The sequence below is a fragment of the Nyctibius grandis genome, chromosome 2, assembly GCF_013368605.1.
Source record: "Nyctibius grandis isolate bNycGra1 chromosome 2, bNycGra1.pri, whole genome shotgun sequence".
Classification (NCBI taxonomy): domain Eukaryota; kingdom Metazoa; phylum Chordata; class Aves; order Nyctibiiformes; family Nyctibiidae; genus Nyctibius; species Nyctibius grandis.
The window spans coordinates 125,357,574-125,381,436 of record NC_090659.1 but is presented as its reverse complement, the minus strand read 5'-3'; the positions used below and the strand labels follow the sequence as shown (position 1 = coordinate 125,381,436).

General features: G+C 43.9%; 1 protein-coding gene across 3 annotated transcripts in view; it reads left to right on the top strand.

Annotated features, from left to right (window-relative positions):
- FCHSD2 (FCH and double SH3 domains 2) overlaps nt 1-23,863 on the top strand; it is a 213,055-nt gene that overhangs the window by 163,196 nt on the left and 25,996 nt on the right. For all 3 annotated transcript variants that reach the window (XM_068420880.1, XM_068420899.1, XM_068420889.1), the window contains 2 exons: nt 13,435-13,551; nt 15,579-15,683. In XM_068420880.1, the coding sequence (XP_068276981.1) occupies nt 13,435-13,551; nt 15,579-15,683 (222 nt within the window). The remainder of the gene's footprint in view (nt 1-13,434; nt 13,552-15,578; nt 15,684-23,863) is intronic.

Genomic DNA, 23,863 nt, shown 5'->3' with positions numbered 1-23,863 from the left:
CCAGCTCCTTTGTATAGAGTCTGGTATTTCCATAAAGTTTTTGGTTGTTCTTAATACAGTGAGCAGAATCTTCCTAACTGTCTTTGCCTTTCTAACCTTTGCTGCTTTGTGTTTTCATCCCTGTGCAATCTCTGCATCCAGAGTTTTAACACAGTTCAGCTGGTGGATATTGAGCCCTCACCTGTCAGTGCTATGAGAATGACTATAGCAGAGGTATACGGTAGTATTCATGATCAGCCTTTGATGTTTGTGTCGTTACCAGTGTGCATGTGGCTCAGGATGCTGAATTTACACTCGTGTTCAGGTGGCAACAGAATGCATAATATATATATAATTTTTTTTTTTAAAAAAAAAGGTTTTTCCACAATGAGATTTCAGTTAAAGAAGGAAAAAGCAGTTTTAACTGTGTTATTTGTGGGGATCAGCTTCACACTTCTCTTTAGCACTTGGCACAGCATTTGTAATTGATATTCGAATCTTTTGGGGGCATGAATTAAAATTTCACAGCTCAAGATAGTGATGTGTGTAATTGGTTACTCCTCTAATATGAATGGAGAAGCTTGTCTAACAACTGGAGGCTATTAGCATGCACTGATGAAATGCAGCCCCATCACTAATTTAATTTTATTCTTTTTCCAGAGGGCTATCCCCTCGTAAAACAGAACTGTAATTCACTCTTATTAAACTCTTCAACATTAAAAATCATGATGCTTTGCCATGGCACTTGTGTGGTCTGACAGTCGGCACGTGCGCTGCTTGTACTGCTTAACTTCAGGAGCTTTTTAGAAGGCGATGAACTATCGTCGTTCATATCTAAAGCTGCCTGAGTACCTCCGATGCAGTGACTTCTTTACCTGGCTAACCCGTTGGGGCTGTAGAATTACTGTGTTTCTTCGTTGCACTGCCTTTTTTTTGAGCTTCCAGCTGCTTGTGCTGTAACCAGTTTTCACAAAAATAAATAAATTATGCAGGCTTCTATATAGAATCACAGAATGGTTTGGGTTGGAAGGGACCTTAAAGGTCATCCAGTTCCAACCCCCCTGCCATGGGCAGGGACACCTTCCACCAGACCAGGTTGCTCCAAGCCCCATCCAACCTGGCCTTGAACACTGCCAGGGAGGGGGCAGCCACAGCTTCTCTGGGCAACCTGGGCCAGGGTCTCACCACCCTCACAGTCAACAATTTCTTCCTAATATCTCATCTCAGTCTCCCCTCTTTCAGTTTAAAACCATTCCCCCTCGTCCTGTCACTCCATGCCCCTGTAAAAAGCCCCTCTCCAGCTTTCCTGTAGCCCCTTCATGTACTGGAAGGTGCTAGAAGGTCTCCCTGGAGCCTTCTCTTCTCCAGGCTGAACAGCCCCAACTCTCTCAGCCTGTCTCCATAGCAGAGGGGCTCCAGCCCTCTGAGCATCTCCGTGCCCTCCTCTGGACTTGCTCCAACAGCTCCATGTCCTTCTTGTGTTGGGGGCCCCAGAGCTGGACGCAGCACTGCAGGGGGGGTCTCCCGAGAGCGGAGCAGAGGGGCAGAATCCCCTCCCTCGCCCTGCTGGCCACGCTGCTGGGGATGCAGCCCAGGACACCGTTGGCTTTCTGGGCTGCCAGCGCACGTTGCCGGCTCATGGTGAGCTTCTCGTCACCCATCACCCCCACGTCCTTCTCCTCAGGGCTGATCCATATCATTATGCTCAGCTAACAGGATCCTACCTGGGCAATTGTAGGTTACACATTCACCATTTTTAATGAAAAAGTACAAGAGAAGGAGGGCTTTTGCTCAGGCTTTTGAATTTGCAAGAAATTGTATATTTTCTAAATAATCAAATAACATTTAATTGAAGAACAATTATCAAGCATTCTTTTGCCACGTTTTCTCTTTGTAGACGATCTGCAGAGATTATCAGTTGGCTTTTAGTTTTTATGAGTTATGCATGATAATTTTCACACTGAAATCTAACACTGAAAGAAATCTGAGTAGAGTGATTAATACATCTAATGAAATGTTTAATGTTAACCTTTTCCAAGAACAAATTTTGACCTCTCTTCAAACTAAATACTTGCTCCGCTGTGACTGGGGCAAAGTTTGGAGCATTTGAGTATTACTGGAATGAAATTTTGAGTGTTGTAGGTAAGAAGAATGTTAGAATCAACATGGATGTGAAACTCACCTACATGGAAAATTCTGAATGCTTTTGGAAATTGTAGTTTTACGTGGTCCATCTCAAAATTGTGTTTTATGAACGGAGAGCTGTTGCCAAAGAGTCACGGAATCACAAAATCAATCAGGTTGGAAGAGCCCTCTGGGCTCATCGAGTCCAACCATTGCCCTGACACCACCATGGCAACTAGACCATGGCACTAAGTGCCATGTCCGGTCTTTACTTAAACCCCTCCAGAGATGGTGACTCCACCACCTCCCTGGGCAGCCCCTTCCAATGCCTAATGACCCTTGCTGAGAAGAAATGCTTCCTAATGTCCAACCTGAACCTCCCCTGGCAAAGCTTGAGGCTGTGTCCTCTTGTCCTATTGCTAGTTGCCCGGGAGAAGAGGCCGACTCCCACTGCGCTACAACCTCCCTTCAGGTAGTTGTAGACTGCACTAAGGTCACCTCTGAGCCTCCTCTTCTCCAGGCTAAACACCCCCAGCTCCCTCAGCCGTTCCTCATAGGTCAGACCCTCCAGACCCTTTACCAGCTTGGTCGCCCTCCTCTGGACTCGCTCCAACACCTCAACATCTCTCTTGAAGTGCGGGGCCCAGAACTGGACACAGGATTCAAGGTGCGGCCTCACCAGTGCCGAGTACAGAGGGACGATCACTTCCCCAGACCGGCTGGCTACACTATTCCTAATAGAGGCCAGGATGCCATTGGCCTTCTTGGCCACCTGGGCACACTGCTGGCTCATGTTTAGCCGGCTGTTGATCAGCACCCCCAGGTCTCTTTCTAACCACTCTTCCCCCAGCCTGTAGCACTGCAGGGGGTTGTTGTGGCCCAAGTGTAAGACCCGGCACTTTTCTTGTTGAACCTCATGCCGTTGGTCTCGGCCCATCTATCCAACCTGTCCAGATCCCTCTGTAGGGCCTTCCTACCCTCCAGCAGATAGACACTCCCACCCAGCTTGGTGTCATCTGCAAATTTGCCGAGCGTGCGCTCAATCCCTAAGTCTAAATCATCTATAAAGATATTGAAGGGTAACGCAGAATGGATTGCCGTGCAATCCTTGAGTCAGGTACAAAACCCACAGCTCAATTTACTTTCCAAATACTGTCAACGTGCACAGTCAGAGCTTCCAAAAGAGGCTATTCCTAAGGTTTGAAATGGTTTTCCCTCAATTTTCAGGATTTTTGTTTCCCCAACATCACACTAACACTGGCTGAAATGTTGGCTCTTGAGTGTCCACAAAGAGAAGCCCACTCCAAAATATTTTACATCAATCAGCTATTTTCCATTACCTAAAAAATTGTTTTAAGCTTAACTTTATACATTTGTTCATGTTCCTAAATTATTTAGATTGTTTCACTGTCTCAGTTTATTTCGACTGATGTAAAGTCATATTTTAAAAAAAGGAAGTTTTAAAAATTTTGTAAAATAAACCATTTTCCCTTAAGGAAATGGTTTAAAAGTATTCAGTAAGAAATCATTGATAAATTCCCATCCAGCTTTAATCCTTTCAATAAATGAATTCACAAAATGGATTGGGCCCTGACCAAGAGGGAAAAAATAAATATTTGAAATACCTTCAGCCTCACAAGGAAAAAACCAATCGGCACATGCTGACCTTACATGGAGGCTGCTGCTATGTTCAGTGTAGTGACAGATTAATCATGAAACATCCTCCCACGAGGCAAGTGATATTTATTAAATCCGCAGAAATCTATTGCGTTGAAAACATGCTGTCCCCATGCTTCACAGATAAGCCCCAGCCATAAGAACAGGGCAAAATATAAAGGAAATTCGCCAGCTTTTCTCTGGTTCCTGTTTGGAAAAGATCCTTTTTTCCTTGAACCGCCTGTTATCGTGTGAGAAACTAAGCCAGGCGACAAAAATCACGTCCGTAGCGCGGGAGGATAATGGCAACAAAAAGCTGACACTAAACTTTCGGGGTGTTTTTTCCTGTTTTTTATCCACGTGTCTCCCGTGACTGTGGTTTCCCCTGGACATTCCCAGTGCTGGCCTTTTGTTTGAGCACGCAAGTAAAAAAATGTAGCCAAATCTGATGTGTCTGACAGCTTATCAACATGAAAAAAAAGGTATTTTTCTTACTGTAATTTGCAGCAAAACAACGGCTCAGCAAGATCGGTGGAAAGTTTGGCAGTTTCACCCCTTGTTACTTGGTTGTACAACTTTTATGGATAGATTGTGAGAATAAGGATGGATTTTGCTTCACTACCATACAGGATCACAGAATCAATCAGGTTGGAAGAGCCCTCTGGGATCATCGACTCCAACCATTGCCCTGACACCACCATGTCAACTAGACCATGGCACTAAGTGCCATGTCCAGGCTTTTCTTAAACCCCTCCAGAGATGGTGACTCCACCACCTCCCTGGGCAGCCCCTTCCAATGCCTAATGACCCTTGCTGAGAAGAAATGCTTCCTAATATCCAACCTGACCCTCCCCTGGCGAAGCTTGAGGCTGTGTCCTCTTGTCCTATCACTAGTTGCCTGGGAGAAGAGGCCGACTCCCACTGCGCTACAACCTCCCTTCAGGTAGTTGTAGAGTGCACTAAGGTCACCTCTGAGCCTCCTCTTCTCCAGGCTGAACACCCCCAGCTCCCTCAGCCGTTCCTCATAGGACAGACCCTCCAGACCCTTCACCAACTTGGTCGCCCTCCTCTGGACTCGCTCCAACACCGCAACATCTTTCTTGAAAGATGAATACGCAGAATATCTTGAACTTCTGAGCAGCTTATATTAAGTTATATAAGGTATATAAGCTATACGTACAGAAGGACATCATTCTTGCTTGTGGCCAGGCATGTTTTCTCAGCTCTGCAAGCGCTCAGGGGTTTGAAAGTAAATAGAAATTACTGTCTAAATGGGAATCAGGACTTAGTCGCGGGCTCTGCTTTGTCAGACTTTACTTTTAGCAGGTTTCTGTGCATGCATACAGAGGCAGAGGCATTTACACATTTCAGCATTTACTATTGAATTTATTTAATTATTTAAAATATATTTTAAAGTTATTCAGTATTGAATGCATTTAAATATTTTACAATTCCTTAGTTTTCTAAATAACGTTATATTCTACTTTTATAAGTATTGAATGTAAATATTTGATGTTTGATATAAATATTTAAATCCAGAAATGTTCATGAAATACAAACTGCTAGTAAAAAATAATCCCTCATGTAAGTAAGGCCAAAGTGACAAGTCCAGAGAGCACTACTTTTTCTGTATTTAGAGTAGTTTGTGCTTTTAATACCAGAGTAAACCAATGTTAATACCAGTTTTAATACCAGAATAGGGTAAGGTGACTGCTTTTAACTATAAATTTTGAAGCTAAATAGAAAAAAAGTAAGTTATGATTGAATTTTATCAATGTATAAAGTACCAGGAATTATCACTGAGGAGAAATTCAGGTAAAGAAATATTCAGTGGGCAAGTGGGAGCCTGGCAAAGCTGCGCATTCCCTGTATAACTTGACACATCTTGTGCGTGGCTGACGTGACTAAAACTATTTTTACTTAATTCCCCCCACCCCAGTCGTGGTTAAAATAAGGTCTGAGATCTAATATTCATATTTGAGGTTGATATTGTAAGTTGAATTTGAAGAAAAGGGAAAGTCCACACCCTAGAGTTACTGGTTCTCTTCTCTTGGGTTGAATATTAACATAATTTCTGATTTACTTGAAGTATAATGAGCTGAAATTGGTTCACTACCTAATTTATTTTAATTTAGAGAGCCCACTGTTAGTATTCTGTTTTTTTACAGTTGGGAAACACTGTTTAAGCAAAGCTCTGAATAATTGCTAACAGCAAGACAAGAGCAGAAGTAATACTGGGAAGAAGTGGCCACTTAAACAGATCTTTGTTTATATCGCATTGAAAATATCTATGAAATCAAATTTCTCTGTGTCAAAGTTGATTCAAAAGATGCTCTTTTTTATTCCTTTGGTTACCTAATGAGAGCAATTTTTCTATATTTCTATTTATAATAGAATGCACTAAAGATTTTTGGAGAAGTTGGATGTGAATGCAGCTGCTGTGATAGCTGAGGGAAATGAGAATAATTATGAGGGTGAGGATGGAAGTGCACTAACAAAAATATACTAATATATATTAATTTCAGTGAGAAGTTTAAAAACTTTTTAAAATAAGTAAGATTAAACTTAAAAAAGATTAAAATATTTGTGGCTTTTAATCTCTGCTATATAATGAAAATACTTAATACAAACCCATCAGGCACTAGGAACAACGAAGCTGTATTAATCACTCACATTTTACAAAAACCAGTACTTTTAAGACTCTAGTCTTTCAAAATAAAACAAAAACCAGAGATGGGGAAAAAACAGAGCTACAACATTTACAGTAATCCTGCCCTAACGTGTTTGGCATCAGCTGCTGCAGCAATCTGTGTGTATAGTGTATTTCAGCGGAGATTTCTAGCTAATGGTCATTGATCGCCCAAAATAATTATTGAACCAGAATTAAAAATAAACAACTCCCTAAAACCCAACTGGATAAATTATTTTGTACATATGGCTGTACAACTGTTCCTTTCACAGGTACTTTTAGTAAGGAGAGTTTTAGTTACACCAGATGTCAGTCAATCAATCAATCATGTTGGAAGAGCCCTCTGGGATCATCAAGTCCAACCATTGCCCTGACACCACCATGTCAACTAGACCATGGCACTAAGTGCCATGTCCAGTCTTTTCTTAAACCCCTCCAGAGATGGTGACTCCACCACCTCCCTGGGCAGCCCCTTCCAATGGCTAATGACCCTTGCTGAGAAGAAATGCTTCCTAATGTCCAACCTGACCCTCCCCTGGCGAAGCTTGAGGCTGTGTCCTCTTGTCCTATCGCTAGTTGCCTGGGAGAAGAGGCCGACTCCCACTTCACTACAACCTCCCTTCAGGTAGTTGTAGACAATAGCTTCGGTATTTGGGTGGAATTTAAATATTTTGCTGTAGAAAATATCTTTAGTAAAAACCATTCAATCATGGTGGGACTGTTTTTCACACCAGATGACATCAAAAAGTCCCAGGATCCCCTTTCTCTCTTCAGATATCCCAGAACCATCTTTCTTGTGATGAGTTTAAATGTAATTATTTTTATTTACTGAAATGTAAGTCAGTCCTAACTCACTCTTGGCTAAACTAAAATTAAATTAGTTCTACAATAAGAGACTAAAATGAGCAGCAAACTTGACCCGCGATTTTCTTACGCCTGCTGCATTGTGTGAAAAATGTCATGCGTATCCCTTCGCCCTCCCTACAAGTGCTGATCATAAGGTTGAGTTTGCTTTGCAACGTTTGCATGGTAACCTCTTGTTTTCACCTCGTTACAAGAAATGGCTGTGATTTTTGGGTGTGCTTTGTGTTGCTGATTTGCATGCAATAAATGTTTCCTTTTTTCCTTTGTTGAACTTTTTTTTTGTCTTCGGCTACAAAAATAAGGAGCTTTTAGGCTCAAGAGCCAACTTTTTTTTGCTCTTAAAACTGTCCATGTGCCATCTGTGTCCAGATATAACTACTTAAATAACAGAATGCAAGCTGTTTGTCCGTGTCATAAGGCAACTTCTGCACCTGCAACAACATTTCAGACAAAAATGGAGACGCGCCACGTGTCTACAGCCTAAATGCATAATTTAAGAAACAGCGTTGCTACCCTTAAGCTCTTTAGCTGGTCAGAGTAATCTAGTTCTTTCTCTTGGTTTACTGATTGAATTTTTAGCACTAAACACTGCTTTCACTGTAATCCAAACCCCGAGAGAACAGCAGAATGTCCATCTATGTTTAGCTCAGGTTTTTTGGCTCTTCCTTCATTCCTTGGCCATGGTAAGTGGTTTTGGTTTCTCTCTTTTTTTGGAAGAGGTTAAATTAAGTCATTGGATGTCTTGCCACCACCATGTTCCAGTCCTGAAAACACTTAAGCAAGAGCTTAATTTAGTAAATTGGGTCAGGACCAGACACTTCAGTTCCCCCACCTTCTTCCTTAGGTTTTGATTTTTATGTCTATAGCAGATACATCTCTGGGTTAGCTCCTTTCTTCATACCTATTTAAATCACAGAATCACAGAATGGTTAAGGGTTTGAAGGGACCTCTGGAGATCATCCAGTCCAACCCCCTGCCAAAGCAGGGTCACCCAGAGCACGTTGCACAGGGTCATGTCCAGGCAGGTTTTGAATATCGCCAGAGAAGGAGACTCCCCCCCTCCCTGGGCAGCCTGTGCCAGGGCTCTGGCACCCTCACAGCAAAGAAGTTTTTCCTCATATTCAGATGGAACTTTCCATGGTTCTGTTTGTGCCCGTTGCCCCTTGTCCTGTCACTGGGCACCACTGAGAAGAGTCTGGCCCCATCCTCTTGACACCCATCCCTAAGGTATCTGTAAGTGTTGATAAGATCCCCTCTCAGTCTTCTCTTCTACAGGCTAAACAGACCCAGCTCCCTCAGCCTCTCCTCATAAGAGGGATGCTCCAGTCCTCTGACCATCTCCGTACCCCTCTGCTGGACTCTCTCCAGTAATTCCTTATCTTTCTTGAACTGGGGGGCCCAGAACTGCACACAGTACTCCAGATGTGGCCTCATGGCAGTGCGTTTTTTATTTCTTACTTGATACACCCCTCTAGGCTGTCTTCACCTGAGGATACGGACTTCTCAGGTCATCCTTGAAGTCCTCCTGAAGCTTGTACTCTTCCATGCCAGCCAGCTTGCTACTGCTCCTCTGCTTAAAAGTTACTTTGCAGCCTTTTTAAGTGCCAGCAGCTTGGACTTTTACAGGTCAGGTGAAGTCCCTCCCCGTGATACCACCTCCATTTATTCAGGAAGCATTCCAGGTTCTGATGGGTTTGAAACCTTTCTCCTTGCACTGTCTTCTCGGCCAAGTATTCAGACTGTGCATCTCCACCGCTCTCCTTGCTCTTGTGCAGGGTAGGAGTCCCTGTTTTCAGCTTCTTCCCCAGGACACTAAATTTTGCCTCTAGAGCTTGTCTCCTGCTTTTGCCTGTATTTCTGGTATCCACACAGACCACAGCTCTAGGTTTCTCCCCAACTCTTTTTATTACCCCATTTTTAGACCTTTAAGCAAGGGTGGGGTCTGCTTGGATACAGTACTGCTTTATGAATAACTAATATAACCACTGTGATCCAATAACAATTCACTTCTTTTTTAGTATGCCCTTAGGAGCAGCCACAAAGTTTGCGTTCATTTTTCCAGTCAAGTGCTTTTGATAAATCGATTAAAAACCAAAAACACACTTGGGGTAATGCAGAAGGTTATCAAGCGACTGAGAAGAAGTCTGTATTCTTTCTTAATGAAAATGAGATGCTGAGTAGGAGCAAGACCAATGGGAACATTGAAAATACATTATGAGATGTTTTATAGGGGAGAGGCAATGTCCAGCGATTCTTCTCAGATTTGCAGCTGTGAAGACTCAGCTGGAAGCTCTGGAAGAAGCTGTACAGAAACGCTTACCCCAATACACTGGGGAAAAAACTGAGGTCAGATGTTATCTTAAGGGTTGGATGTGCCTAAATAAATCCATGTGTTTGTCCTCTTAATGTTTTTCAATGACCTAGTGGAGTAGCTTAATGTAGGTAATTAAAAAGATCTAACAGTAGTGAAGAAACACGATCATATAAAGCCACCTCAATAAAAGCAGGCAAAAGCCAACTTAATATTTCAACTGAGAGGATGGGTGAAGAGAGCTGCCCCTGTCCTCTGCTTGTTAGGCAGCTTTGCCTTCCTACCTGTTCATGCCAGAGCTAACCACGTGCTTATAATCACAGAATCCCAGAATCAATGAGGTTGGAAGAGCCCTCTGGGATCATCGAGTCCAATTGTTGCCCTGACACCACCATGGCAACTAGACCAGGGCACTAAGTGCCATGTCCAGGCTTTTCTTAAACACCCCCAGAGATGGTGACTCCACCACCTCCCTGGGCAGCCCCTTCCAATGGCTAATGACCCTTGCTGAGAAGAAATGCTTCCTAATGTCCAACCTGAACCTCCCCTGGCGAAGCTTGAGGCTGTGTCCTCTTGTCCTAGCGCTGGTTGCCCGGGAGAAGAGGCCGACTCCCACTCCGCTACAACCTCCCGTCAGGTAGTTGTAGACTACAATAAGGTCACCTCTGAGCCTCCTCTTCTCCAGGCTAAACACCCCCAGCTCCCTCAGCCATTCCTCGTAGGTCAGACCCTTCCATAACTTACCTTCTTCTCTTCTGGGCTGCTCCATATCTTGTCTAACAGTTCCTTTTACTATTAAAAGGACAGGCTTTGCGACTCTGCCCCACTCCAGTGGGTGAACTTCACGGAAATCTTTGTTTCTGGCTTTGAGCTAAAATATCTTGACATCTTATACTGGATTGTAAAAACTTCTTGGGTGGTTTTTTTTTGGTCACTGTGAGCAACACAGGGATGCTACCTCCCCTCCACCCCTCTTTTGGTGACTATTAACGTATGCCTTAAGGCATTCTGTAGGGACAAGTTGAAGCACTCCAAGCTTCTTAGCTGAGTTACAGCTTCTTGAAATAGAGGCAGAAAGTGGCCCAGGAGTTGTCTGAAGCGCGAGATAGATTTCAGAACCCCTATGGTGGGAGTGTGTGTGTGTTTGTGTGTGTGTCTAGGGGTTGCCTTCCTTTCCCTCACTTGCCTCTACTGTTGGAAACCCCTTGAATCCGCTACCCCAGCTCTCTTGGAATAAGAGGTTGAATAAGAATAAAGGCCAGTTTTGATAAAAAGGAGCTTAGCTGAGCAAAACAACAAGCTGAACCAATTTTTCCCTCATTTTCAATTAAATCCTCTGATAGGATGTTAGCATAAGTTAGTATTATTGCCTCTCCCATGAGGGCAGTGTAATCTAAAGGCACAAAAATCTTCCTTTCAAAATCACTTTGCTTTACTTCCCAGTATCTCTCAATTTTACTCCAGTCTATACCAACTGCGAGTATTAAAATTGTTCTTCCTTCCTGGACACAAATTATACCACTTTGCCTGCTAAAATACCTGGTAACACCATCTCTTCTTCTGCATCAGCTGGAGGCTTCTCACCTAGCCTGAAAATAATTCCTTGTCTTTCTCCTCTCTTACCCTTTTCCTGCTGGCTAACCTTGAATTACCTCTTCCTAAACAACTTTTTCATACTTGTGGGATTTTCTCTAGTTTCAAACTACACACGGTGAAGATAAATCCTGTCTTTTGAACCATAGAGAGTGAGAGCGAGAAATTCATAGAATCACAGGATGGTTTGGGTTGGAAGGGACCTTAAAGCCCATCTAGTTCCAACCCCCTGCCATGGGCAGGGACACCTTCCACCAGACCAGGTTGCTCCAAGCCCCATCCAACCTGGCCTTGAACACTGCCAGGGAGGGGGCAGCCACAGCTTCTCTGGGCAACCTGGGCCAGTGTCTCACCACCCTCACAGCAAAGAATGTCTTCCTCAGATCTCATCTCAATCTCCCCTCTGTCAGTTTAAAACTGTTCCCACTCGTCCCGTCACTCCATGCCCTTGTAAAAAGCCCCTCTCCAGCTTTCCTGTAGCCCCTTCAGGTACTGGAAGGTGCTAGAAGGTCTCCCCGGAGCCTTCTCTTCTCCAGGCTGAACAGCCCCAGCTCTCTCAGCCTGTCTCCAGAGCAGAGGTGCTCCAGCCCTCTGAGCATCTCCGTGGCCTCCTCTGGACTCGCTCCAACAGCTCCATGTCCTTCTTGTGTTGGGGGCCCCAGAGCTGGACGCAGCACTGCAGGGGGGGTCTCCCGAGAGCGGAGCAGAGGGGCAGAATCCCCTCCCTCGCCCTGCTGGCCACGCTGCTGGGGATGCAGCCCAGGACACCGTTGGCTTTCTGGGCTGCCAGCGCACGTTGCCGGCTCCTGGTGAGCTTCTCGTCACCCATCACCCCCAAGTCCTTCTCCTCAGGGCTGCTCTCAACCCATTCTCTGCCCAGCCTGGATTTGTGCTTGGGATTGCCCCAACGCATGTGCAGGACCTTGCACTTGGCCTTTTTTTCTGAAGCCCACCAGGAAGGTGGGGTGAATATAAAGCCTTCTCAGAGCTCATTTTATTGATAGGAAGTGTATGAGACTGGCTCAGAAAAAAAAAATCATAGAATCACAGATTGGTTGAGATTGGAAGGAACCTCTGGAGGTCATCGGTCATCTGGTCTAGAGCCAGTTGCCCAGGATTGCGCCCAGATGGCTTTTGAATATCTGCAAGAATGGAGACTCCACAACCTCTCTGGGCAACCTGTGCCAGTGTTCGGTCACCCTCACAGGGAAAAAGTTATTACTGATGTTCAGAGGGAACCTCCTGTGTTTCAGCTTGTGCCCAGGGCCTCTGGTCCTGCCACAGGGCACCGCTGAGAAGAGCCTGGCTCTGTCCTCTTGTCACCTTCCCATCACATACTTATAGACATTGATGAGATCCTTCTGAGCCTTCTCTTCTCCAGACTGAACAGTCCCAGCTCTCTCAGCCTCTCTTCATAGGAGAGATGCTCCAGCCTCTTCATCATCTTCATGGCCCTTCACTGGACTCTGTCCATGTGGTTATTAATAGTTATCCTTATGTGATATAGGATAGATTATGGATATAGATTATAGAAAGACTGGGAATGATTTCAGTACCTAAATGCTGGGAAGTCTCTCTTTGGAGTTTCAAGTGGGTTCTGTTCAATCTGTAGACAACAGAGAACTACTTTGGCTTGCTTTAGTTGGCATTTCTTGAGTGGGAGAAATTATTTTTTAGGTTACTGACACAATAAAAGCAGGCATGAGATGAAACAATATCAAAAATGTGATTTGAAATTTGAGTTACTGTTTTGCAGACGTTTTTTGGACAGAAATGGCTGTGCTGTTGTAAAATATTTGATGGCGTTATGATTTGATCACAAATGACCAAGAATGAGTCTAAATGGCCAACTGGATCACGCTTAACCTTGATATAGTGTATGGGTGAAGCAGTATTTCAGTTTTACTCATCGTGAATGTCCCTCACTGCAGCAGAACTGTGTTTGGTGTTCAGTGTCACGTGGATTTTCCTGAGACAGTTGAGTTGTGACTTCTTTTGAACTTTGATTTGCTTTCATAGTTGGCTTTCCACAACATGGTACCATCCCAAAGTTCATAAGGAAGAGTTGTTTTTGTTGAATCTTTCTTGATTCATATGAAACAAGATGCCAGGCTGATAAATGTCATATCAAGTTATTCTATAACTAAATATCATCAGATCTACACAAGTAGCCCCGGGTCTATGTCATGACTCGTTTTCTTTTTGTTTTCTCTTCCAGAGTCGACAGCTGGAATCAGAAACTGGAACGACTGAAGAGCACAGCCTCAACAAGGAGGCTCGGAAATGGGCCACCCGGGTAGCCCGTGAGCACAAAAACATCATCCACAGTCAGCGGGTAGGTTGGGAAAACACTCATTTACAGATTTTATTTCTTGCAGCTCCCCACTGCGTGAAAGAGGAGCTGCTGCAAGCGCTAAGGAATTATTTTTGTCCTGTTATCTCTCCAGGCAACCTGCCATTTCCATCTTATCCTTTCTCGCTACGGTGCAGTCAAACTGCCAGGTTAGCAGCTCCTCAAACTTTTTAGTCCGTCAATACATTTTGTTATTGCCGTATAAATCTGAAGTTACAGCTTCTACTTTACTGCAAATAACTTCCAGACCTACTTCTATCCTGCTCAGCGTCCTTCTCTTCAAACTAAAGTTTCAGGGATCCTCTTATGTCCACTATATTGTGTATATATTACCCATAGGAAAAAAAAATATTCATTTGGATTTCAAAAGTCTTTTCAACACTAGGAAAATCCATGAGGAATGTGCACTTAAATCTAATGTGAAGACACAAAATTGTGTGTATTGATAAATTTATTTCTACGTATGTGGCCCTAGGTTCTTCTAGGGCTGTATTTGGATGTCCTAACTGGGGCTTCAGGTAGCTGTATTTTGGAATGCAGCTGAGACTGCCTAGGAGTGAGAATAAAGTCAGCCAGTAGAAATGCATCCCTTGGGTCACCAAGTTCCTTAAATGTCTGTGGCAAGGCTCTCACGGTCTTCTTTAGAGAGTGTTGGGACCCAAGCTAACTTGTGCCAACTTCTGCCTAAAACCATCTGTTTCACATGCTCAGGTCAAGCCTAACTTGCATAGATTAAATTCAGTGAAAGAGGATGTGTCTCTATCTGCCCAGGAAGTGGGGGACTTGGCTTCTAGTTCCACTTCGGTCTTTAGAGGTTTGAGCCATTCCTCAAACTAGCCAGGGGAATGCACGAAGCAATACCAAATTAGGTGTTCACCATCTTACCTGTCTTCTGCTGAGGCTGGGTCACTCTATAGCAAAAACCAGAAGCTGTAGCATCAGGCAGAGGGTATTAACAGAGTCTGTAACTGAAATACGATAGGAAAAACTCTCCTCAGAGGAAGGAGGGAGCATCCTGGAGTCTGGTCCTACCACCTGATGTTCCTTCTGCTCTTTCATAGAATCATAGAATGGTTTGGGTTGGAAGGGACCTTAAAGATCCTTTCTCCAAAGACTATTTAATGCAAAATCCCTAAGCAGTCACTGAACCAGGCACTGATTTGCAGATAACTGGTGATGATTTGTGCAGTCACGTGCTTTTCTTCACGTGCTTTTCTTATTTTGCATTTGGATCTTTACAGTCAACGTACATGTACGTGAAGCTAAGAAACTCCAACATGTCTTCTGTGATTCAGCAAGTTCTCTTCTGGATACAGCATTCCTGCAAATGCAGGAAACCCATCTTGGCTTCCCCTTCAGCAAGGCTGCCATTAGCAACTTCTGTCTCCATGTTTAAGATGCTCTTTTTCATCCTGACATAAATGTGGTGCAACTTAATCCATTTTAAATATGTAATTACCAACATATAGATCATGGAATCATAGAATCATAGAATGGTTTGGGTTGGAAGGGACCTTAAAGATCATCTAGTTCCAACCCGCCTGCCATGGGCAGGGACACCTTCCACCAGACCAGGTTGCTCCCAGCCCCATCCAACCTGGCCTTGAACACTGCCAGGGAGGGGGCAGCCACAGCTTCTCTGGGCAACCTGGGCCAGGGTCTCACCACCCTCACAAGAAAGAATTTCTTCCTAATATTTCATCTCAATCTCCCCTCTTTCAGTTTAAAACTGTTCCCCCTCATCCTGTCACTCCATGCCCTTGTAAATGATGAGTTGATTCATACCACCAGATCACATTTTCGTGAAGATGTTGAAGCGTTCCCCTAAGTGGAATTTCCATGTGAAATACTGCGCATTTAAATGATGTTTTGCCTTGGTCATTGTCTTTTTTTTCCTGGAATGGGCTGTTGTCGGTCAACCCAGCATAGGACTGAACAATAATTTCCTTGACTTGTCATAAATATTTATCATTTACTACATCTGTGATATATTTTCTTATTTCTGACAGACACTTGAAGAGCTAGAATGCCATGGGCCTGTGATGTCTGAGCAAACCCGAGCAGAACTAGAGCAGAAAATAGATGAAGCCAGAGAGAGTATTCGCAAGGCTGAGGTAAGAAGGAAATTATTTTGGCACGTTCAGCTTCTTACCGCAGAAGGATTTATGTTACAGCTATTTAATTTTCCTTGTGGAAATGTAAGCTTTTAGCATCAAAAATCAGGGAATTTTAAGATGTAATATTTTTCCTTGATTTTCTTACCTCTCAAATCACTGAATCAACTCAATGAAAGACTTGAGATTAGAAGAGCAATATTAGAAAAACCTCCTGGTGAAGAGTGATTAAACTTGCTGCGTTTTCCGCTATTGTGCAAAGGTCAAGAATCTCTATATTTAGGGGCTTTTTCTTAAATAGAGAAAAAACAATCTCAAGTGTATTAGTTTCCTTCTGCTTGAAGGAATTAATACCAGAAAATGGTGATCATCTCTCTATCTTCACGCTTTTTGGCTTCTAGAAGGAACTGCCACATGCTGATGTGCCTTCTGTTCTAGTATTTTTTGATATACATATTAATTTTTAATATCCATGGGAAAACATTTGAAATAATCTTTATATCTCTCTCTACTTTTACTCTGAGGTACTTTTGAAAAGGTTACAGAGCTTTATGAGACCTTTCTGGGTTAAGAAAGACTCGTGAAAAGAGAAACTAGCTTCATACTGCCCAGGGAGGTGGTGGAGTCACCATCTCTGGAGGTGTTTAAGAAAAGACTGGACATGGCACTTAGTGCCCTGGTCTAGTTGCCATGGTGGTGTCAGGGCAATGGTTGGACTCGATGATCCAGAGGGCTCTTCCAACCTCATTGATTCTGTGATTCTGTGATACTTGACTGCCAGTGTTGGGTTGGTAAAAGTTAACTGTTTTCATGGCCAGTGATTCAAAAAACCTATTGCAAGCACCAGGAACTAATCTATTAGTTTTCGGCTGAGTGGGTTGATTAATTAAAACTGTAGAGCAAACGTATTTATTTCAGTTAAGTGCTTCTCATACTGCTAGTTATTCAGAGTACCTGATGTAATTAGGAATATGATTTACAGTTCAAGAGGTTAGAAAATATAGAGTAAAAATATTCCTCCTACTGGTGTGATAAATGTTTTAAAACAAATCCAGAATATGCTCACTTAGCAGAAAGGATTTTGAAATGCAGTAGCATTGTATTTTGAGTAAACTATTTCAGATAGACTATACTCCAAAGTACTTCAGTGTATATATAGTTAATGATTAAATATATATATAGTTAATGATTAAATAAGCAAGGGCAGAGAGCATGAAAATGAAAGATAAAAGCAGCAGCAGAAAGAAATAAAATCAAGATAAGCTGCAGAGAAGAAGGTTCTTGCACAAAAATAGTATAAAAGCTACAAATGAAATCAGTCTGGAACTTAAGGGCTTACAAGTTGCAATTAACAGAACGAAATAAATCAGTGGAAACTGAGCAAAAAAGATGACATGTTTCCTTGGGAGAGGTGGTGGAGAGAAAAATTGACAGGAGTATTTTTTATTTGTTAAATTCTGGAAAGTTAGAACTTTGAAAGCAAGTGCTGCAATAGTAATGGCTACGAAGGATCTTCACAGTAGAAATTGGGCCATGATCCTATAGAATCATAGAATCACAGACTGGTTTGGGTTGGAAGGGACCTTAAAGATCATCTAGTTCCAACCCCCCTGCCATGGGCAGGGACACCTTCCGCTAGACCAGGTTGCTCCAAGCCCCATCCAACCTGGCCTTGAACACTGCCAGGGAGGGGGCAGCCACGGCTTCTCTGGGCAACCTGGGCCAGGGTCTCACCACCCTCACAGTCAAGAATTTCTTCCTAATATCTCATCTAAATCTCCCCTTTTTCAGTTTAAAACCATTCCCCCTCATCCTATCACTCCATGCCCTTGTAAAAAGTCCCTCTCCCGCTTTCCTGTAGCCCCTTCAGGTACTGGAAGGTGCTAGAAGGTCTCCGTGGAGCCTTCTCTTCTCCAGGCTGAACAGCCCCAGCTCTCTCAGCCTGTCTCCAGAGCAGAGGTGCTCCAGCCCTCTGATCGTCTTCGTGGCCTCCTCTAGACTCGCTCCTACAGCTCCATGTCCTTCTTCTGTTGGGGGCCCCAGAGCTGGACGCAGCACTGCAGGGGGGGTCTCCCGAGAGCAGAGCAGAGGGGCAGAATCCCCTCCCTCGCCCTGCTGGCCACGCTGCTGGGGATGCAGCCCAGGACACCGTTGGCTTTCTGGGCTGCCAGCGCACGTTGCTGGCTCATGGTGAGCTTCTCGTCACCCATCACCCCCAAGCCGTTCTCCTCAGGGCTGCTCTCCATCCATTCCCTGCCCAGCCTGTATTTGTGCTTGGGATTGCCCCGACCCACATGCAGGACCTTGCACTTGGCCTTGTTGAACTCCATGTTGAATTTTCATCCTATATGAATGATACAGAGAGCACAAAGGCAGGGATAAGATGCCAGTTCCTGTCTATGCAGATGCAGCAAAAGAAGAAATAAGAGCGCACAGGAGGACTTTTGCCCAGCAGAAGGTTGGCTTTTCTGAGACAATTAGCTAAACGAGCTTGAGACAAAATTGCAGCTTTCCTTCGGATAGAAGGAAAGTGCCAAGAAGTGGAAGGTTTTTATATATATATATAAAAAAAAAGATGTGAGATCAGAAGTAAACCCTATAGTGTGCTGCAGAAGGCAGTGGTCTTTTCCAAAAGCGGAGGGATAGATAGAGCTCCACTGGGAAACACACTGGGCAAGAAGCGCACGGCCAGGAAGGTGACTCATAAAAACAATGAAGGGGGAAAAAATAGTGTGCAGTTCTCCGATCTAATGAGGAGCAAATGCAGTGTCATATATGTGCACCCTTATAAACACTGAACAATACTCCAGAGGTAGGGAGCATGAATCTTCTCCCAGGCAACCAGCGATAGGACAAGAGGACACAGCCTCAAGCTTCGCCAGGGGAGGTTCAGGTTGGACATTAGGAAGCATTTCTTCTCAGCAAGGGCCATTAGCCATTGGAAGGGGCTGCCCAGGGAGGTGGTGGAGTCACCATCTCTGGAGGGGTTTAAGAAAAGCCTGGACATGGCACTTAGTGCCATGGTCTAATTGACAGGGTGGTGTCAGGGCAATGGTTGGACTCGATGATCCCAGAGGGCTCTTCCAACCTGATTGATGCTGTGATTCTGTTTTACAACAGCAAATGGTGACAATGCCGAGTACTTGAGACCAGGAAGACTCAGTGGCTGGGTGATTTTCACTGATTTTCTTCCTTTTCTTTTGATTTAAGTTTTCTACTGTGTATTTCAAAGACATAAAGTTGTCTCTGAGTTTTTGAAGGTGTGTGAAGCACTTCTTGTTTGTGACTTTTATATATTGCCACATAAGTTATTTATAATATATAAATTTTTTTAAGAGACGCTACTAAGTGAATTCACTAAGCTTTTTGCTTTTTACTTAGGGATGGCCTTTCCTTCAACCCTTATTAATCCCCACTCCTCTAAGTGGCACTATTAATTTCAGGACCATTAATTAGACAAGAGATTTTTGCATGCATACATAGAAGAATAAGCAATGTAAGCTTTGAGTAAAAATGTTTTCTTTTTTTCACGCAATTGTAATTCTTTTCAGTATGTGAAAACCAAACATTTGCAGCATTCCTGCATATTTAAGTGCAACTGATTAAGTTGGAATTCCTGATGGGTGGGCAGGGGAACAGCGTTTGTGGCAAAAAGTTGCAGTCATGTATTAAGGCTGTAGGGGAGCCATGGAACTGCCCTTTCCCTGTCCTACTGCATTGCGTTTGGGTCAAGGAGCTGCGACTGGTAAGTAAAGCAAAGCAGAGAGACCCTTGATGTAGCTCAGTGCTTCAAGGAGGTCCTTCTCAGGATAGCACGTGGGGAAAGAAGGGTGTCTGGACAGTTGGCAGGAGTCAATGGAAGCAGGAATCAGGAAGCAGGCTTAATTTGAAGGTACAGCAAAGAAATATAGTAAAATTGTGCGTAGGTTCAAGACATATTGGAGAACCTGATGTTTTTTGTCTTCTGCAAAAGAGTTTAGATCCAGAGGAACTCCATCCTTGTCAAAACAGCTGTACAAGGCCTGGATTTTTATAAAGACAAGCACTGAGAGCAGAGGGTGCTCGTTTAAATTGCAGGTGGCACGATTCAAGCATCATCTGTAAAGGAGGTCAACACCTTGGAAATTCAATTAATTTGAGAAAATACATTATTCTTGTAGCTCCTTTGTACTTACTCAACCAACTCAGGTAACTGAACTAGAACTTCTGCATTTTAAGCTTTCATTTTTGTGACAACAGTAAGGAAGGTTGCTGGATGTTTTATGGCTGTTAGTTCAGCCTATGGGATAGCTCTGATTTGCCTTAAAATAGCTTTCCATTTCTCCACTACCTGCATCCCTTTACCTTTAAACTGTTGGAGACAAAAATTTGCTGTCTCCACTGATCTGTGTTGCAGAATCATAGAATCGTTTTGGTTGGAAAGGACCTTTAAGATCATCAAGTCCAAACATTAACCCAGCACTGCCAAGGCCACCATTAACCATGTCCCTCAGCACCACATCTACGTGGCTTTTAAATCCCTCCAGGGATGGGGACTCCACCACTGCCCTGGGCAGCCTGTGCCAGTGCTTGACAACCCTTTCAGTGAAGACATTGTCCCTGATCTCCAATCTAAACCTCCCCTGGCACAACTTGAGGCCGTTTCCTCTCATCCCATCACTTGTTACTTGGGAGAAGACACCGACCCGCACCTCGCTACACCCTCCTTTCAGGCAGTTGTAGAGAGCGAGAAGGTCTCCCCTCAGCCTCCTTTTCTCCAGGCTAAACACCCCCAGGTCCCTCAGCCGCTCCTCATCACACTTGTGCTCCAGACCCTTCACCACCTTCGTTGCCCTTCTCTGGACTCGCTCCAGCACCTCAAGGTCTTTCTTGCAGTGAGGGGCCCAAAACTGAACACAGGATTCGAGGTGCGGCCTCACCAGTGCCGAGTACAGGGAACAATCCCTGCCCTAGTCCTGCTGGCCACACTAGTGCTGATACAAGCCAGGATGCTGGTGGCCTTCTTGGCCACCTGGGCACACTGCTGGCTCGCATTTAGCTGCCATCGACCAACACCCCCAGGTCCTTTTCCCCCAGGCACTTTCCAGTCACTCTCCCCCAGCCTGTAGCGGTGCGGGGGGTTATTGTGCCCCAAGTGCAGGACCCGACACTTGCCCCTGTTGACCCTCACACAGTGGCCTCAGCCCATCGATCCAGCCTGTCCAGATCCCTCTGCAGACCCTTCCTGCCCTCCAGCACATCAACACTCCCACCCAACTTGGTGTCATCTGTGAACTCACTGAGGGTGCACTCGATCCCCTCGTCCAGATCATTGATAAAGATACTGAACAGAACTGGCCCCAGCACTGAGCCCTGGGGAACACCACTGGTGACCGGCCACCAACTGAATTTAACTCCATTCACCACAACTCTGGGCCCAGCCATCCAGCCAGTTTTTTACCCAGCGAAGTGTACACCTGTCCAAGCCATGAGCTTGAATTCTTCTTCCTCTCATCTTATTTTGTCTCTATCAAACTAAAGACTCCGATACTTTGATAGCCCGGTGTGAATCTCTCCAAGCAGTATAGTTGGTCCCAGGGCTGGAATAATTTTTCTCAATGATGATGGGAGATTTCCCACTTGTGTTCAGGTCTGTGCTCAAGGAAGGTCTTGGGGCCTCCACAGCGATTAATCCTATTTCCAGTTAATTATAGGGGGATGCATTTTGTCTCATCATTAGGATATCTACAACTCTCAAGAGAGTATTTGTACCAGATAAGATTTGATTAAGACTCATTATAGTGCTGTTTACTTCATTTGATTAGTTCAGAAGCTTAGGTCCATTTTTAATTGTAAATGGAGGGCTGTTTTTTCCCTCCCCTTAGATTTGACTATGAATATTTATTACTGTGCTGTGATAACAGTTGTATTTGCTGGCTCCTATTCTATCTTAGAATCTGATCTATTAATTTTATGCTGCGTGTGGTCCTACTGCATCTCAAGTAGACGTAGCTACGTTTCAACCTTTTGTTATTTGTGTCTTCTCACAGTTGAACCTTTCAACTGCGAGAGTGGTGTCGTTCTCTGCTCATAAGAAATGTGAGAAAAGCTTAAGTCCGTATGCTTCACTAGAAGAAATGAAATGGAATAAGGCTACTAATCTCCCCAAAAAGTTGAATTTCTAAATATCACTTGCTACCATCTATGGCTTTGCTCAGGAAACATATGCTTGGGAGAGCTGTGCTAGGTAAACAGCTTGCCTTCTCGGTGTGAGGTTTGGAGGAACTGTTAGTCTTTCCAGCTAGGCAGATTGAGGACTAGCCTGGAAAGATGCCACCGACATCCACAGATCAGGAATTCTGAACTCTTGTGGTGAAAAGCAGTTTATGGACGACATCTGCAGAGATGGTGAGGCCGCGCCTCGAATCCTGTGTTCAGTTCTGGGCCCCTCACTACAAGAAGGACGTTGAGGTGCTGGAGCGAGTCCAGAGAAGGGCAACGAAGCTGGTGAAGGGTCTGGATCACAAGTCTTATCAGCAGCGGCTGAGGGAACTGGGGTTGTTTAGTTTGCAGAAGGGGAGGCTGAAGGGAGACCTTATCGCCCTCTACAACTACCTGATAGGAGGGTGTGGTGAGGTGGGGGTCGGTCTCTTCTCCCGGGCAACCAGCGATAGGACGAGAGGAAATGGCCTCAAGTTACGCCAGGGGAGGTTCAGGCTGGATCTTAGGAAGAATTTCTTCACTGAAAGAGTCATTAGGTGTTGGAACAGGCTGCCCAGGGAGGTGGTGGAGTCACCATCTCTGGAGGTGTTCAAAAAACATCTAGATGTGGAGCTTCAGGACATGGTTTAGCGGGCATGGTGGCATTGGGTCGATGGTTGGACTTGATGATCTTTTAGGTCTTTTCCAACCTTAACAATTCTATGATTCTATGAGATGAGGATGTCGTTGTGGAGAAGAACATCATCAGAGCCCTGAAGATGTATTGTGGAGACGTACAAGCCTTAGTACTTTTTCAGCTGTATCCGAACATTTAATCATTCTGGTTGCAGTGTTGCAAAATTATACTACTGTATTTGAGAATTTTTATCTTGAATTAATACTTTCTGATAATTATTTTTCAGGGACTTGCTGTAAGTTAGAAATTTGGAGAGCATGCAGTATGCTCAGATCCTGCTTAAGTATTTCACGATATATTTTTTTACAAACCTACCTGTTCTGGTGTAACCAATGACAAAGGAAGTCTTTAGAAGACTTGTATGTATTCATGTTAATAATAAAGGATTTTTTTTTTTCATTAGTTGACATTTAACAGAGGAAGGTATTTTGTGGGATGAAGGGGCGGAACAAACACGGAGATATTTTTGAAGCTAATGATGAAATATAGTTGTAAAGATTCCTGGAAGGATATAGTCAACTGGAGAGCCATATTTTCTCTATATATCTTATAGATCCCTGTGTACTGAAAAGGCTAGATATCCTTACATATGGAGACAAATGGATAAGTCATTTTGAAAACATCCTACAAATAATAATCATCATAACTCTAAATGTTGCTGAGATGAAGAATAATTGCTGTAGGACTTCAGGCAGTAAATTATCTCTCAGATCTTTTTAGTAAAGGGTTCAGGGATTAGTCTGGGCTACAAGAATATTAGCGTTGCTTGTTTTGTAGATTCTCTTTTTGTATTTTTTTTATTCAGTTCTTTTGAAAGGTGGATCACACTGAAAAATCCAGCTCAGTTCCTTAAACCTGTGGTTTGAATGTGTGTCATTTCATAGAGTCGTTCAGTTTAGGGGCTTTGGGGGTGTCTCTGGTCCAGCCTCTGCTTGAATCTTACTGAATCTTTTGACTCTGAAATGTATACAACATCTTTCACTATAGTAAGAACAATATTCATTACCAGAACTGCAGAGAAATGTGTTAATAAAGGTTTGCATACTTATATTTTCTATACATTCATTTTCTACTTACAGAATGGGGGTAATTTCCGTTCAGTCCCATTACCAGTAGCCTGGGAACAACTTCTTAAACCCTACAAAACGCTTCGATACTGCTCTCATCTACTCTCCATCTCCTTCCCTGCCAACTGCTTTCTCTGTTTAGGAATTCCTAATGTTTTTATACGCTTGAACTTGGGAAAAATCAGCTTGCCAGTTGGACTGGAGCTAGGCAGGTGGGCTCTTCTCCATTAATAGCT